Raw genomic sequence first — 15,230 nt, 5'->3', positions numbered from 1 at the left:
ATTCAAGGTCAGGTTGGACGGGGCTCTGAGCAACCTGACCTAGTTGAAGATGTCCCTGCTCATGGCAGGGGGGTTGGACTAGATGGCCTTTGAAAGTCCCTTCCAACCCAAACTATTCTATGATTCTATGATTTACTTCTGTGTTTCTCTCCAATAACTTTACAACTGTGTTTTCAGCAAAATGTAATGTTACTGGTAGTCGACAATACCTCACCCTAGACTTCAGATCCATTGTAATTGCTGGAGTTTAGGCAGACTTGTTTTGTTTTCAATTCTCCCTTTGCAGGTGGAAGAGATGAAACGTCGGCAGTACACACTTGCTTTCACATCTGCTGGAGCACAAGCTCAAACATACCATGTTTCCTTTGAAACGCTGGCAGAGTGCCAGCGGTGGCACCGACAGGCATCCACGGTGAGGCCCTGGAGACTGCGGTAGTTTGGGTGGTGGATACACAGGGGTAAGAAGGGTTTTCTGATGTAGGCTTGGTACGCAGGCAGGGATGAAGCTGTGGTGCTGGAGAAAGTACCCAGGACACTTTCCAGCTTTCTTCATTTCTTACATGCTCAGGACTACAGAGACTTTCTTTTAGCCTTCTCTTCTCTCTCTGCCTGTGCAACAACGTAGAGTAGTAGTTCTGCATTTTTCCACCCCTGCTGCACCTATTGGGAGTGGCTAATCACAAGTCACTAGAACAAACCCCAGGGACTGGCTGACTTTACAGCCGTAGAAACCTATAAATTGCACCTATTGCCATACTTTAATCTGCCTGAACTGTGGCCTGGGCTGGCATGGGGCTAGCCTGATTGGTTTGAGTTAACACAGAGATCATAGGTCAGCAAGGGAAGTGTAGTTTGTTCAGAGCTGCATCTTTATTCCACAGTAAAATACAATTAGATGGCAATAGCTTAATGCTGAGCCACGCTTTGACCTCATGTATATATATAATATTATGAAGTATGAAATGAGTTCAGGATAAAGCAGGTCATAAAATCTGGAAGGAAGCACCGAAGACCTTGAAACAAAGCATGCTTAATGAAAGGAGATCTGATATTTGCAAAGACTTTATGAAATGCTGCAAAACTGTAATTTATGAAGCCTTTTCATCATCACAGGTTATGTTTCCAATATTATACCCTGAACAAGCCAATAAAAGAAAATGGGAAGAGGTAGCTAGTCCAAGCAGAGGTTCTGTAAACCTTAAAGGTCTGAACTGGAAAGTCAACTGCTTCCTGTTGCTGCTTGCATCTGTGGAAGGCACTCAGAGATCATGCTTTCTCAGCAGAGTTTCCTCAGCCAAAGATATGTTTTTCTCAATTAGGTTGGCTCTCTTACGGTCTAGCTTTTAGGCCGTGCCCATTGCACATATAGAGCAGGGCTTTCGGTGCATCCTAGTTGGTATCCAGATATGCATCCTTGTCAGGGGGCTTGCAGAAACAATAGTAGCAAATGGCATAAACTCATACTCCGTGGGCTGTTTCCTGTGTGGACTCTACCTGGTGGGTATAAGGGGGTTCTTTCATGTTCTTGCAGATTGTTTGCTACTTGCATTCTTTGGCCTTCCATTAGACTTTCAGAGAAAAATTGTTGCACAGCTGCAGCTCTTCCTCCTTCTTTTCAGGTTGTGTCTATGCGACTTAGCATGGTTGATCTTTCATGCTACAGCCTTGAGGAAGTACCTGAGCACCTCTTCTACAGTCAAGACATCATCTACCTCAACCTACGACACAATTTTATGAGATCAAGTGGAGCAGGGAGTCTTGACTCTCTTTGCAGGTCTGCAAAGAATTATTTTTCTTCTACATTTGGAGTTCTTGACATGTGCATTCAGGGATGAAGAGGAGGGGGAGTGTATTGCCCATTCTCGTGGGATGGTAAAAAGATTGATCTCCAGGAAGCTCTAACAAATGAGGGGGCTAGGAAGCAGAACTGAACAGTGCAGGCAGGCATAAGCTTCCAACCATTTACAGTATTCATTAACTCCCTTCCACAGATTCTTTGTGCTAAGTTTGATCAGAGATGAGCCTTGTGGAGCGATATGCCATTTGTATGGACAAGATGCAATAGTAATATAAGGCTGCTTGCTAAACAGAGAACATTCTGGGGTATAAAATAAAAGGTGAGGGAAAGCATAATGCTGCTGTTGTGGGTAAGTGTTTGTAGGAAGAAGTGCAGATCTGAAAAAGCCTGTTTTGGTAAGTTCTTAATGTACACTTGGAATTGGCAGAGGGCCTGTGAGACTCCAGCTTTGCTTTGGGAACTTGTAATGATCTGCTTTTAAGAGAGTAGCAGTTGTGTGATGGTATGGAAGCATGATGTAGTCATCTTAGGTAAGTGAAGGAGTCTTACAAAAATATTTTTAAATTAATTCCTGACAACCATAAAAATCTAGAGGAAGATTAGTCTGTTGATATCTACTCTAGCCATGCTAAAAAGAATTCAAGGAGTTGCTCTATGAATTTCGAAAGCCATTAGGAAGCCTGCAGTAATGTTGTCAAATGACTCTGTTTGGAACACGTTGTGCCTTAAGAAAAATGTATTTGGAGAAACTTTGCAAAATTAAATTAATTCCTGACAACCATAAAAATCTAGAGGAAGATTAGTCTGTTGATATCTACTCTAGCCATGCTAAAAAGAATTCAAGGAGTTGCTCTATGAATTTCGAAAGCCATTAGGAAGCCTGCAGTAATGTTGTCAAATGACTCTGTTTGGAACACGTTGTGCCTTAAGAAAAATGTATTTGGAGAAACTTTGCAAAACTGCAGGTTTTTGTTTTGGTTTGGTTTTTTTGTTGTGGTTTGGTTTTGTTTTGTTTATCTCTAGGGGCCTATTACCAGGTTATTTCATTTTTTTTCCTACAGAGTAATGAGATACCTAGGTATCCATGAGGGTATACAGGGAAAAAAAATTGCTCACCCGTGGGAATTCTTTGCAGTTTCATCGAGAGACAGAGTCTAGTCTGGTTTTGTTTTAATTCCAAACTTGTTTAAATGTTTTCTAACAGCTGAATTGTAATAGATTGTTATTGGAAAAGCTGCTTAAAATAATTCAAGATTTTGCTTTCTACTTCTCTCTTCAAATACATTGTGTGATGTTGAAAACCGTATCAGAACTTTATTTTCTAAAATGCGGTATCCTTGGTTCACAGGATCAGCAAAGGGGCTTGAAATTTCTTTTGACCTTGCATGTAGTCAACAAGAGATCTGACATGTCAGAAACTCGACTCTTTTCCTGGCAGTGACTATGTCTGATGAAGCTGAAATCCTCAAACAAACAAAAGCCATAAAAGAAGCCCTCACTTCACACAATCTTGAATAAACAGGTAGCATTAGGTAGCCCACATAAGGCTGCTCATTGCCTTTTGAAAAAATTTTCTTTCTGAGGTTTTTAGGATGTTTATCAGGTCGCAGCCCCAAATGAAGAAACTTGCTCACTTGCAGTAGGTGTTATCAGTGCCTAGAGATTGATAATTCTGAACAGCAGAATTTTTTGCAATGATCAGATCTCTTCCTCTGAGGAAATCTTTGAGGCTTTAGGAGTCTAATTAACTATAACAATAATAATGGAACAAAAATAATTAAAAGGGAAATGTTAAGCAAAGGAAATTAAATAACCCGACCTGTTTTGTTACGTCTCCTAGCTTATTTTTTATGTAACACAGACTTTCAAGTATCTCCCTTTTCTGGAAAACTCTATCAAGTCTGATCTTCATTGATAAGTGTGTGTGTGTGCGCACATGCATGTGTATACATATGCATGTCTATTATCACTATTCTAGCTAGTTGATACAGAGTTGTACTGGGATGCTTTGGCAGCAGAGCAGGATGTTGTGTTAAATTGGGAATATTTCAGGCCAGCACCAGTTTGGGCTGCTGAATGATCATCCCATTGAGGATTTGTTGCTGTGTTTCCACACCTCTTCACTGAAATCTCCATATGCCCTGTGATAGCACAGACCAAAACTTGAGGAGCCGTAACGATTTCAGGATCCTTATTCCCTATAACACATGGTTCATGTATACAACTTGAATGAGAGTTGGGTTTGCATTCCATTCCTACATCCCTACTGCTTGAGAATATTGGGGCAAAGGAGAAGGAACAGAAGGGGAACTCAAAAGGCTTTTTACTATTGTCCTCCCCATTGAATGTGACAGTCTGCTTGAGGAGTCTCAGTCAAACCTGTATCATGTGCCAGTTTCCCTCCAGCTTTTGGAAACTTTTATGCCCCTTTTGTGTTTGCTTTGATGTTGTTGCAGAGGGATGAATTCTAAAAATTCGTTATGCTGTTGCGTTTAATGCCTTTCTTCTTGGGGCAGCTTCTCACCGCACTCTGCTAATGACAGAGAAAGAGCTGCTTGGTGTTAAGGACAGGTGCCATAGAAAAAGTCATTGTAGAACTCCAGAGAAAGCAGTTTCATTAAAGTGTTTTCTGATTCCAAAACCTGAGAAGTGTGATCTTTCCTAAATCTCTTGAGGTTGAACCAGTTAATGAGAAAGTTCAAATCTGTAGGTTTATCCTCATTGTTTCCTTCTTTTCCGTTATTGTTGTGAAATTCTGTGTGCAGGTTCTTGATTTTTGTATCATTGTTAGATCTTTGCATCATACAATACATTCCCTTTAGGAAGGCTATTACCAATAGAGCATCTTTCTCTTTGGCTTTCAGTTGCATTACAAGAGAGTCTGTTTGTGGCTGCAGCAAACATAAAATGCCTATGCCCTTATTTATATGACAGGGTGCTTTTTCAAAGCAAACAACCCATGTCCAAGTTTCAGATATGCTCCCTCTTTTTAAAAAAAAAAAACAAACCTCCAAAGATTTTAAAGCAAAATGGAGAAATATAATGCATAGTTCCTACACAGATCATTCCAAGTATTCTGAATCTGAAAAAGGAGTCTCTATAAAGAAGAAAAAATTTCAAAACCTTTCAGTCTTATACTTCAAGACATCTCAAGCTAGCAGTAATATTCACCCTCAAGCTAATTAACCTTGGTTTTGTTACCTATATTAAAAAATTTGCTTCAAAGTAAGAGCTATTCACCATTGCCTAGCAAAAAGTATGGTAGGTGGAGCAGATGAATGAGCTATGTTTCCAGGCAGTACTTCTCTGGTACATTACATTAGATTTGCAATTGTCTGATAAAAGTATATTAATTTCCCCACTGAATTAATTTCTGATGGTTCCAGTTTGGGATGGGGAGTTATTACTTGGGGAAAAATACTTTTCTTTCCTGTAGAAAGAGGTAGGAACATTTTGAGAAGAACCTCTTGCATGTTACCCCAACCCATGCTCAATTTCTTCTCTCTGTTTGGACCTAGCACAGTGATAGAAGGAGCTGGAATAGGCAACCATCTGTTAAGCGCAGGTGGGACTGTAGTGACTGTGAGGGCTGTGTCAGTACTTGTGTGGCTGTACCTATGGTACAGTCTGCCAAGCAAGTGGCACTTTAGACATGGAATCTCTTCCAAGGACCTATGGATGGAGGTCTTGGAGCTTCCCAGCATGAAGTCAGCGCTTTCCTGGTTTTCCCTTTTACAACTCTGCTAGGCCTTCTGTTGTGCCTAGCTTGAAAAGGGGAAGTTCCCCTCTTCTGTTTTATTCTCAGAATAGTTCCAGCTAATGTTTTCAGCTCCTGTTTTCCCAAGCTGCATAATTGTAGACTGTTACTCTAAATAATTCTTTGAAGGTAAATTTTTTGAACTGAGTATTTTTAGTCTCCTTAATCTTAGTAACAGTCACTAGGAGGAAGCCTGTCGGGAATCAGGGTAGAAGGTTGTTATCAGTTTCTGCAGTAAAACCATGGTATTTGATCACTTTCAGCATTACCACTGAGATACAAAATATCAGTGACAAAAATATTTGTGCAGAAACTCCCATAATGAGTTAGCTGACTGTATCTCCAGTGTACAAAGACTTAAAAATTCTTTATGTCTGGTTTTGTATGTTTTTGCCTTGAGATCATGGAGGTTTGTGAATTAACTAGTGTTCTTGCCAATAGGTTTTCTCAGTTGAAGAGCCTGAATCTGTCTCATAATAGACTCGGAGAGTTTCCTGTATCACTGTGCGAGATCTCTACTCTGACAGAGCTTAATATTTCCTGTAATGGACTTCATTACTTGCCAAGCCAGATTGGCAAACTGTTGAAGTGAGTATATTCTTTTTATCTGTGGTTATAAACATCCTTGGTGCTTCAGTTGAGCACAGCTGACCTGAAGGTACTACTTATAAAAGTCTGGGTGCTGGGACAGCCTGTTCTGCCTGCCCATGAAGACTAAATGATGGATTTGACTCCAGTAGAAGGTCGAGAACCAAGATGTCCAATAAGGTTTCTTTTTCCTTGAAAATGAAGATATCGCAGTATGTTTATACAGTTGCCATTTTAAGTCACTGGTATATAGCAAGTTATCATTCATCATTTGTGACTTCCTGCCTATTCTACTAGCTATGTAAAATATATTAGTGTAAATCAGTTTTCTAAGAGAGGAAAATAATGGATTTTGCCTATTTTGGAGTGGCCTAGGAAGACACTTAAGTCAGTTATGGTGCCTTGAATCACAGGCGCCACCTTGCTGAACTAGAGTAAACGCGAAGGCTTCTAAGCCTATGAATATACTCTCACTTAAAGTTTAGTAAACTTGAAGCTTTTTATGTTCTTGGTTTAGTAAACTTGATGCTTTTTATGTTCTTGGGGGGGGGTGTTTTGGGGGTTTGTTTTTACTTTGGGGTGACTTGTATGAGTTCTTGCGGGTTTATGTCCAATTTTTATGTAAATTTGAATGCATCTCGTTCTCTTTGCAACTGCTGCCATCTTGCATCCCTTGCCTGCTTTCTTGTAATTTCCTTCCTACGTTATCTTCTAAATTTTTTTTAAACTACTGTTATGGTGGTGCCTTGTCGGTTAAACATAAGTATTGTTATGTTTACGTAAAAACAGTTAAGAGTTTTTAAAGATCATGCTGTCAGGGATATTTCCAGAAGCTGTAGATTAGTACAGTGAAACATCTATGGAGATCAGCTAGGCTTTGTAGAACTAGGGGAAAATATATATGCCTCTCAAATTCTGAGGCCTAGCCTGTGGACCTTATTTATACAAGCAAGAGCATGCTGGTTATATTGCTGCAGTATTCATAAATGTCTTACACAAAAGGGACTGCAGATTTCTTAACTGTATGCAAGTTTTAAAGTATAAGGGTACCTTATAGAACCAAAGACAGTCTCAGGTGCAATTTCTTAATCGCTACTATTAAAACATTACAGCTGCTGATGTAGAAAAGATGAGGAAACATGATGCAGATGAAGCATTGTCTGAAGACAATTGTATTGTTTCTCAAATAAGTTAATGCGCATTTTTCTGCAGCTGCAGAGGTGTGTGACTTTCTGAATTTCTGTTTATTATTTGTATTTAATATTTTCAATACTGATGCAGTTTCTATTAAAGTTTTAATTTATTGTATAAAACTTTTCTGTGGTAACTTCTCACAGAGGTCTAGTGATTTTTGTCAGCATTAGTATGTTTTGATAGCTTTCTACTGAATTGGTTGCTTTTTGTGTTAGAAAGAGGATTTTAACATGGAAATACTTGGGCAATCTCCTCTGAAAATTTTGTCTTACAGTGTTTGCTGGAGTAAAAACCTTCTCCATTTTCCCCAGTGGCTACCCAGAATGCATAAAAGCTTAAGCTTAGGTAAATTTAATTGCAAGACTATTATTGCACGTTTAGATAAATGTTGGTATTGAGCTATTGGTTCATTGTGGCCTGCTCTTCCTCCAGCTTCTATCTTTAAAAAAGGAGTATCTGCAGCTACGCTGGATGTAAGCAAGTCATTTCCAGAGCGATCTTTTAGCCATATGCAAACTGTGAGGAAAAAGCTGTATGCAGGCTTACGGTTTTCAGAGGTTTACAACTTAATTATGGGTCCAGCCATCTTCATGACCCCCTTGAGCCCTTATTCATAAGAACTTTTTATGGCCCCAGATTGCATTTCTACCACCGCTAAACACTGTTCAGAAAGTTCTTTGTTGGAACATAATCATAATGAGGGAATTATATTTTGGGGATTTGAGTCTCAAAAGCCATGTAAACTTTAAAACAATTCATCTTGCAACAGAAAGCTACCCTATTCTTTTCTGAGTGTCTGAAAGGACAACTGGAATGTAAAAATCGGTTACCAGTGTGTTAGTGTGGTAGGAATTGTGATTAAACTGTGCCGTAAGTGCCACAGATGTGAATAAGTGCCATAATAGTGATATGAGATTCCAGCGATTGGATGATGAAGGTGCAGTTGATCTTTATTGTTTCTTATGAGACAGGTCTGTTACTGTTGTAATTTTTGGTTTTAGATTGTCATAGGTCTTTTAAAGATTGTCCAGCATGCTAAGTGAGGAGTTCTTAATTTGTAGAAAACCAAGTGATTAAGTAAATATCTTTCATTTACAACGTAAGTACTGATTTGTATTTTGCTTATGTTAACTTACAGTCTTTGGCACAACTGGAAGTTTACCTCCAAAATAATTTAGGAACTATTTGGTATTGCATACATGCAGTTCCAAGCCTATTACATGTGTAATAAAAGTACTCCAGTAATTTTATGTGTATAAGAATAAAATTAGCTGTTAGGTACCTTTAAAAAATAACCACACTGAGACCAGCTAGCTATACGAGGAAATTCACTAGAAATGTTAAATATGATGTTCACTACTCTTTGCTGAATTATTTTCTCTTTTTCACTGCTGCAGTCTCCAGACCTTCTGGCTTGATGGGAATTTCCTCACATCCTTACCAGAAGAACTGGGAAGTCTGCAACAGCTCAGCTGTCTTGGACTTTCCTTCAATAACTTCTGTGAACTGCCAGCAATTTGTGAGAAACTCATCATCTTAGACAAACTAGCCCTGGCAGGGAACTTGCTAGAGACCCTGGACCTTGCAGTGCTGAACCGAATGAGTCACATCAAAAGTGTGGACCTGAGGTAAGGGGGGAAACTTGCATGTGTGTATAAAGCAGATTGCTACTTTACATTTACAGCAGAGGAGCTGTGTAACTTCTAGTACATTTTGCAGGGTTTTTTTCTCTTACTGATTCTTTAGCTTTTAGGGAGTTCTGTTTCTGAGGTGTGCAGAATTCACTTAGAGAAACAAGGTTAACTGAGCAATGCCTTAAGCAACTGAATGTGACTCAGTCCTCTAGTTTCCTCTTTTGATATGCTGTTACTATGAGCTTCGGTAGCTCTTTGATCTCTCCTACCCTTTTTTGCGCACACACACACCCTGCCCCCAAGATGTGATCCTGATTCTCCAGACTGCCAACTGCAGAGCTCTCAGAAAGGGACAAAGAACTTTTTGTCTGTGGCAAGGCAGTCTAGTATCTAGTCTCTGCATTAGCTTCCTGTGTCAGTGCAAAGTAGCTGTCCCTTGGCCTGGCTTCTAATTTCTAGACTGGTCTTCAGAATCTCTTAAACATTGGGGAATAAGTAAGATGATTTCACATAGCAGTGCAGAGGAAATGTTTTTCTTCATATTCACTGCCTGAAATCCACCATTGCTCCTCACACATTTCACTGTGCTCACCTTTGGCATTAGCCTTCACCAGAACTCTTCCTTTCCTTTTCTTTCTTTTCTTACTGATGTCCAGTGTTCGGTGTCCTATTTTCTGACTTTGTAACTTATCTCTGAGTGTTTAGGCTGAACAACCTGAAGAGAGCAGCAGCTGACACTCTGGAGGGGAACAAGTCTGTGACTTACATGGATTTACGAGACAATCAGATGACAGATCTGGATCTGAGCTCCTTGGGCAGCCTGGAGCAGCTGCACTGTGAGCGGAATAAGCTGAAAGAGTTGACACTGAGTGGCTTCTCCCTTCGGGCCCTTTATGCCAGCAGCAACTGTACGTCTCTTTGCCTTCTTCACCTGCCTTCTTCCTTCAAGCCCTGGGAACAAAGGAAAACAGCCCTTTGCCCTCACCCACACAAAAAAAATACTTACACTGATGTTACAGTAGTGAAACTGTATGTGATGGGTCTTCTGGGGTCAGCTCCTAGGGATCACATACGCATGTATGTGCACAGGCTGTGTAACAGGGGGAGGTTGTGGTGTTGAGTTACTGTCCAAGAAATTCATATTCCAGTGAGATCTGTTTGGGAGTCCACAAATAAAAGTACAGTTCTCCCTTGTTCTGGTGCACCACGTGGCAGATGGAGAGACGGGATAGTGAGAAGCTGTAGTGCCATATGGCAGATGTATGAAGTGTGAACTCTGTCTTGGGAAGGATGAGTAGAGACCTTGGGTATCCATAAAGTAAGACTATGAGTCTCGCTAGCTAGTCTGTCTGCTTCTCTGTGCTGTTTTCCCCCTGAAGCTCTGCAATCATAATTATTTGCTTTACTTAATCAGGTCTGACAGCTGTCAATGTTTATCCGGTTCCTGGTCAACTGACATATCTAGAACTCTCTCAGTAAGTGACTATACACCACAGAATATAAAGCAAGTATCTGGACACCTTTGCTGTTTTCTGCAGAAATTTTCTGGAGCTTTTAAGCTTTTGAAAGAGTTAAGAGCAATTGAGGAAAGGCACTCTATCTTCACTGGAAAGCCCAGCACTGAAGAATGATGAAAGTTTCCCAGACCAGAAGCCCCTCTGAACCAGTATGACCTGTCTAGGTGACTGGCTGTCCTTCAGCTGTAGGCTGTAATCGGCAAAAAAAGCCAAGCAGGGACCACTGAACTTGTGGCAGCTTACTGGGCTGAATGGTGGGAATCTGTGGAACAAACCTTTAGAGTAGCTGCCAGTGATCTCTGCTGTTGGCTTTGTTCCCTACGTCTGCCCTTGGAGCAGCGTTGAGAGACCTGTAAGATAGGTCCCAGAGGACCTGATTACCTTTTGTTTCAGTTCTGGGTTGAAGCATGATAGCAGGATAGCATAGGGTAGCCTGTTCTGCTGATGTCAGTGCTGTAAACAAAAAGCCTGTTCATCAGAGCCTTACATCAGTACTTTCTACCAATCGTGCACCAGCTCAGTTTGCATTACACAGCTAGCCGTGAGATAAATTCCACGTGACTAGCTCAGATACTGTTGTTCATTTTCTGCCTATTGTTTTTGGTTTGGCTGTCACTGATGTCATGCAGCATTCAAACAGGGTATGTTCCATATGGAGTGCTGGTGTCTAGCTTTTCCCCCCTTGCTTTTCTCAGCAATCAACTGCAGTGTGTCCCAGACTGGGCCTGTGAAGCAAAGAAACTGGAAGTTTTGGATGTGAGCTACAACCTCCTTGTGGAGCTTCCATCGAGGTCAGCAAACCTTCTTCTTATACAGAGCTGAGCTTTCTTCTATGGTGAGCTGACTGGGGACAGAGAAGCAGTGCTATTCCAGTTGCTTTATTTCTTGTTGTGCAGAGATATAATCCACTTACTTTCTCTGTGCAGCATCAAAAATACTCTGTATTCAAATGTTGGAAAGAATTGACTTCCAAATCAGCTTCTTGAATAACAGTGGCTAGGTAATTTCATCATAGAATCATAGAATCATTAAGGTTGGAAAAGACCTCTAAGATCGAGTCCAACCGTCAACCCAACACCACCACCCACTAAACCATGTCCCTAAGCGCCTCATCTACACGTCTTTTAAATACTTCCAGGGATGGGGACTCAACCACTTCCCTGGGCAGCCTGTTCCAATGTTTAACCACTCTTCCAGTAAAGAAATTTTTCCTCATGTCCAGTCAAAACCTCCCCTGGCACAACTCGAGGCCATTTCCTCTTGTCCTATCACTAGTTACTTGGGAGAAGAGACCGCCCCCCACCTCGCTACAACCTCCTTTCAGGGAGTTGTAGAGAGCAATGAGGTCTCCCCTCAGCCTCCTTTTCTCCAGGCTGAACAACCCCAGTTCCCTCAGCCGCTCCTCATAAGACTTGTTCTCCAGACCCTTCACCAGCTTCGTTGCCCTTCTCTGGACACGCTCCAGCACCTCAACGTCCTTCTGGTAGTGAGGGGCCCAAAACTGAACACAGTATTTGAGGTGCGGCCTCACCAGTGCCGAGTACAGGAGCACGATCACTTCCCTACTCCTGCTGGCCACACTATTTCTGATACATCCTATGCTTCTGGCTTCTACTGCAGCTGGTTGCACCTGAAGTAGAACACACTGCTATGATTTATTTGTGTTACCACAGTGTCTGTGAACACGGGTTATAGGTGAGGCCCTAATATGCCTTGCATTGCCCTGCAGAGATTTCATCTGTTACCTTTCATAGGGAGATATCACAGAGATACGATATAGATGATCTCAAAGGTAGCTTTCACAACACATCATCAGCCAACTCCTTTCTTCCTGTTTCCCTTTCGGTTTGTGCAGAAATGTAGTAAAGGGGAGCCAAGAATTAATATAATTTTGCAGATATTTATAATGACTTCTCCAAGGTACACGGGATGTCATGGGAAGAAGCAAAGCACAAATGTTCTTAGCCTAACAAGTGTGTTTGGTGAGGGTGTGATTGTAATGAATGAGACACAGTGTCTAGGGTAAGCTATATTGAAATTGAATGCAAGGGTGGATTACAGTGATGCAGAAATGCAGAGAGCAGGTTGAACTATATCACATAAGGGGATATAGTTCATTGTGAAGTTGTCTTTTAGTTATCTGAAAACAGAATTGTGTCAGTGGTGCACAACAGTGTTGAGTGGAGAAACGCAAGCCAGCTATGGATGAGTCAGCTTAAATAAGGATATTGGTGTATCTACATTTGAATGGCTTTTTTTCCCAGTATAATTAGCTTTGAGAAGCCACAGCATACAGAAAGAAACTGAATTAATTGGCCCGCATGGAGCAGTGCACTAATGCAGCTTTAGCATTTCATGCTTCAAAGCTGTTCTGTACAGGTCTCTCAGAATATAGTCCCAAATTATCACCTCACCCAAATGGGCAGGGTGGTTCTAGGATATCTGACCACATCTGGACATAGCCTTTCTCAAAATTCCTGCAAGCAATTCTCTGCAGGAATGGGGATAGAGGCCTTTTCCTTCAATAAGCACTCAATTCTGAAGAATGTGACAACAGCCTCAGAAGTAATACAGGAGTGCTAGGCAGCCTGTTAAAGCTCTGAATTTAAGTTGGCACAGATGAAGCACTTCTTTCTGCCTACAAGTGAAAACAGGCGTTTAAATCCATCCTTTGTGACTTCTCTTTTTTTGTCTGCCTGAGAGAATGCTAGGCATATGCACACAGACTCATATCACGAGTTACTGATCTGCAGTAGCATAGAGGGAAATGTAGATATGCTTCCAAGCATTCAGAGTGACTGAGGCACCTTACCATGTGTGTTTTTCTGCTTTGTCATTGTTTACATTTTATGGATCAATGTATTTTGATTTTTCTCTGCTGTACAGTCAAATTATAATGGATTAAATGCTACCTTTTCTAACTCTGTGGATGTGAAGAGGAGTGAACCAAGCTGATATAGAAAACTCTGTGTCTTTCTAGGATCCTCAGAAGCTTGAGCCTTCGGAAGTTGATGGTGGGGCACAATCGTCTGCAGAGCCTTCCACCTCTTCCAGAACACATTCCACTGGAGGTGCTGGACCTTCAGCACAACCTGTTGACTAAACTCCCTGAGATGCTCTTTGTCAAGGCTCTGAAGTGAGTGGCAGTAGTGAGCATCTTTTGTCTGCATTAACCTTTGGAGCTGTAAAGGCTGATAGTGGCATCTGCGTGACTGTCCTTGCAAGGTTCCATTTGCATAAGAGATAATGAGGCGTGCACTTTATGAGGAGGTAATTCAGGTGCCATGAGGGAAGTCATCAAGCTGAGAGAATCAGTCCATGTTACTGTTTAATTACAGGAAAACAGAGGCTTGCCTAACCCAACAGCCAACCAAAGAATTAGCTTCAGTTGCAACTGTTTCTAAGATCATGTTACTGCCTGAAGAGCTTTGTCTTTAAAAGTAGTGCGTAAATTCAGGTGCAAAGGAAAGAAGCCATACAGATTTTCACATACTACAGCAGAAAGTACATCAGGTCATTGGAGAACAGCGAGAAGGACCCTTACAAATGAACAACCCTTCATAACTGTCTATTCAGACATGAGTCAACCCTTCCTTTAAAGACTCTGAGTAAGAGTTTATGTAGTCTGCTTCCACCAGTATTACCCACCCCCTCCACAGGCTCTTCAGTACTCACTGGTTACTGTAAAATGCTGTGTGCATCCACAGTGCTATATAGCTAATAAGTCATTAGTAGACTCAAATCTTAATGTGAGTAGGGATGTTACACTGTGTTGTCTGGCCTCTTGTCTAATGCTGTTGTTCTGTCTACCCTGGCATTTGTATACCTCCTTTTCCTGCTGTTAATGGAGTGGTTTAGATGATGTGAAGTCTGATTTTTGCACTTGCTATGGTTAGCCTCAGGTACCTGAATGCATCTGCAAACAGCCTGGAGTCCTTGCCCTCTGCATGTACAAGGGAGGAGAGTCTGAGCATGCTGCAGCTGCTTTACTTGACCAATAATAACCTCACAGATCAATGCATCCCTGTCTTGGTGGAACACCCGAGCCTACGGATCCTGCATCTGGCAAACAACAACCTACAGACTTTCCCCGCAAGGTAAATAAGTAAGGCTGGTGGGCGAGATAGTGCTCACCAGGAGGATGTTGCCTGCCTTACTACTATTGTACATGAATCAGCGTCAAAGCAAGATGCTCTCCCTGTGGCTTGATGACAAAAGCCTGCCATTCCTACACACACACTGAGGAATGGCATGTTAAGGGAGATTGGCACAGGGTACTGTTGGCTGCAGTCGTTCCTGTCCTAGTTGTGGTGGATGTGGGGGGTGGGGTGGGGGCAGTATTTATTCACAACTTCAATGCTACTGGCATGCAGCTTGCTGTGCTGCGTGTTTTCACTTTTCAGTCTTGCCAGAAGGCCCTCAGTCAGACTTGTCTGAACTCCTACCTAATGCAGGTCATATAATTTCATCCATTAATTCATGCATCAGGCTTACGATTTGGAGTTGAAATAGAGATAAATCTATGCTCAGTGTAGAAGCTCAAGAGGCTGGAGACTCCCATGTGTTCCTACTAAGTTATTCCAGTTGCTCTCAGTTATATAAGCCTGCATCTTATTTTTCAGTGAGAATTTTATTTATCTGCTTCTTTTTACCAGTATATCACGCTGTCTTTCTAGTATGAAAACTACATAGTATCAGGTATTTTTTTGTGGTGCAGTCAATCGGCTAGAGGGAAGGAATGT

General features: G+C 41.4%; 1 protein-coding gene across 1 annotated transcript in view; it reads left to right on the top strand.

The window, feature by feature from the left end:
• PHLPP2 (PH domain and leucine rich repeat protein phosphatase 2) overlaps positions 1–15,230 on the top strand; it is a 48,076-nt gene that overhangs the window by 20,533 nt on the left and 12,313 nt on the right. Inside the window, exons 5-13 of the mRNA XM_019474671.1 lie at positions 252–412; positions 1,620–1,774; positions 5,997–6,143; positions 8,735–8,965; positions 9,677–9,879; positions 10,386–10,446; positions 11,184–11,279; positions 13,469–13,624; positions 14,385–14,585. Coding sequence (XP_019330216.1) covers positions 252–412; positions 1,620–1,774; positions 5,997–6,143; positions 8,735–8,965; positions 9,677–9,879; positions 10,386–10,446; positions 11,184–11,279; positions 13,469–13,624; positions 14,385–14,585 — 1,411 coding nt within the window. The remainder of the gene's footprint in view (positions 1–251; positions 413–1,619; positions 1,775–5,996; positions 6,144–8,734; positions 8,966–9,676; positions 9,880–10,385; positions 10,447–11,183; positions 11,280–13,468; positions 13,625–14,384; positions 14,586–15,230) is intronic.

Source organism: Aptenodytes forsteri, unplaced genomic scaffold, assembly GCF_000699145.1.
Source record: "Aptenodytes forsteri isolate BGI_AS27 unplaced genomic scaffold, ASM69914v1 Scaffold269, whole genome shotgun sequence".
NCBI classification, from domain to species: Eukaryota; Metazoa; Chordata; class Aves; order Sphenisciformes; family Spheniscidae; genus Aptenodytes; species Aptenodytes forsteri.
Note: the sequence above shows the minus strand (reverse complement) of the source record. Positions and strands in the feature narration are given on the sequence as shown.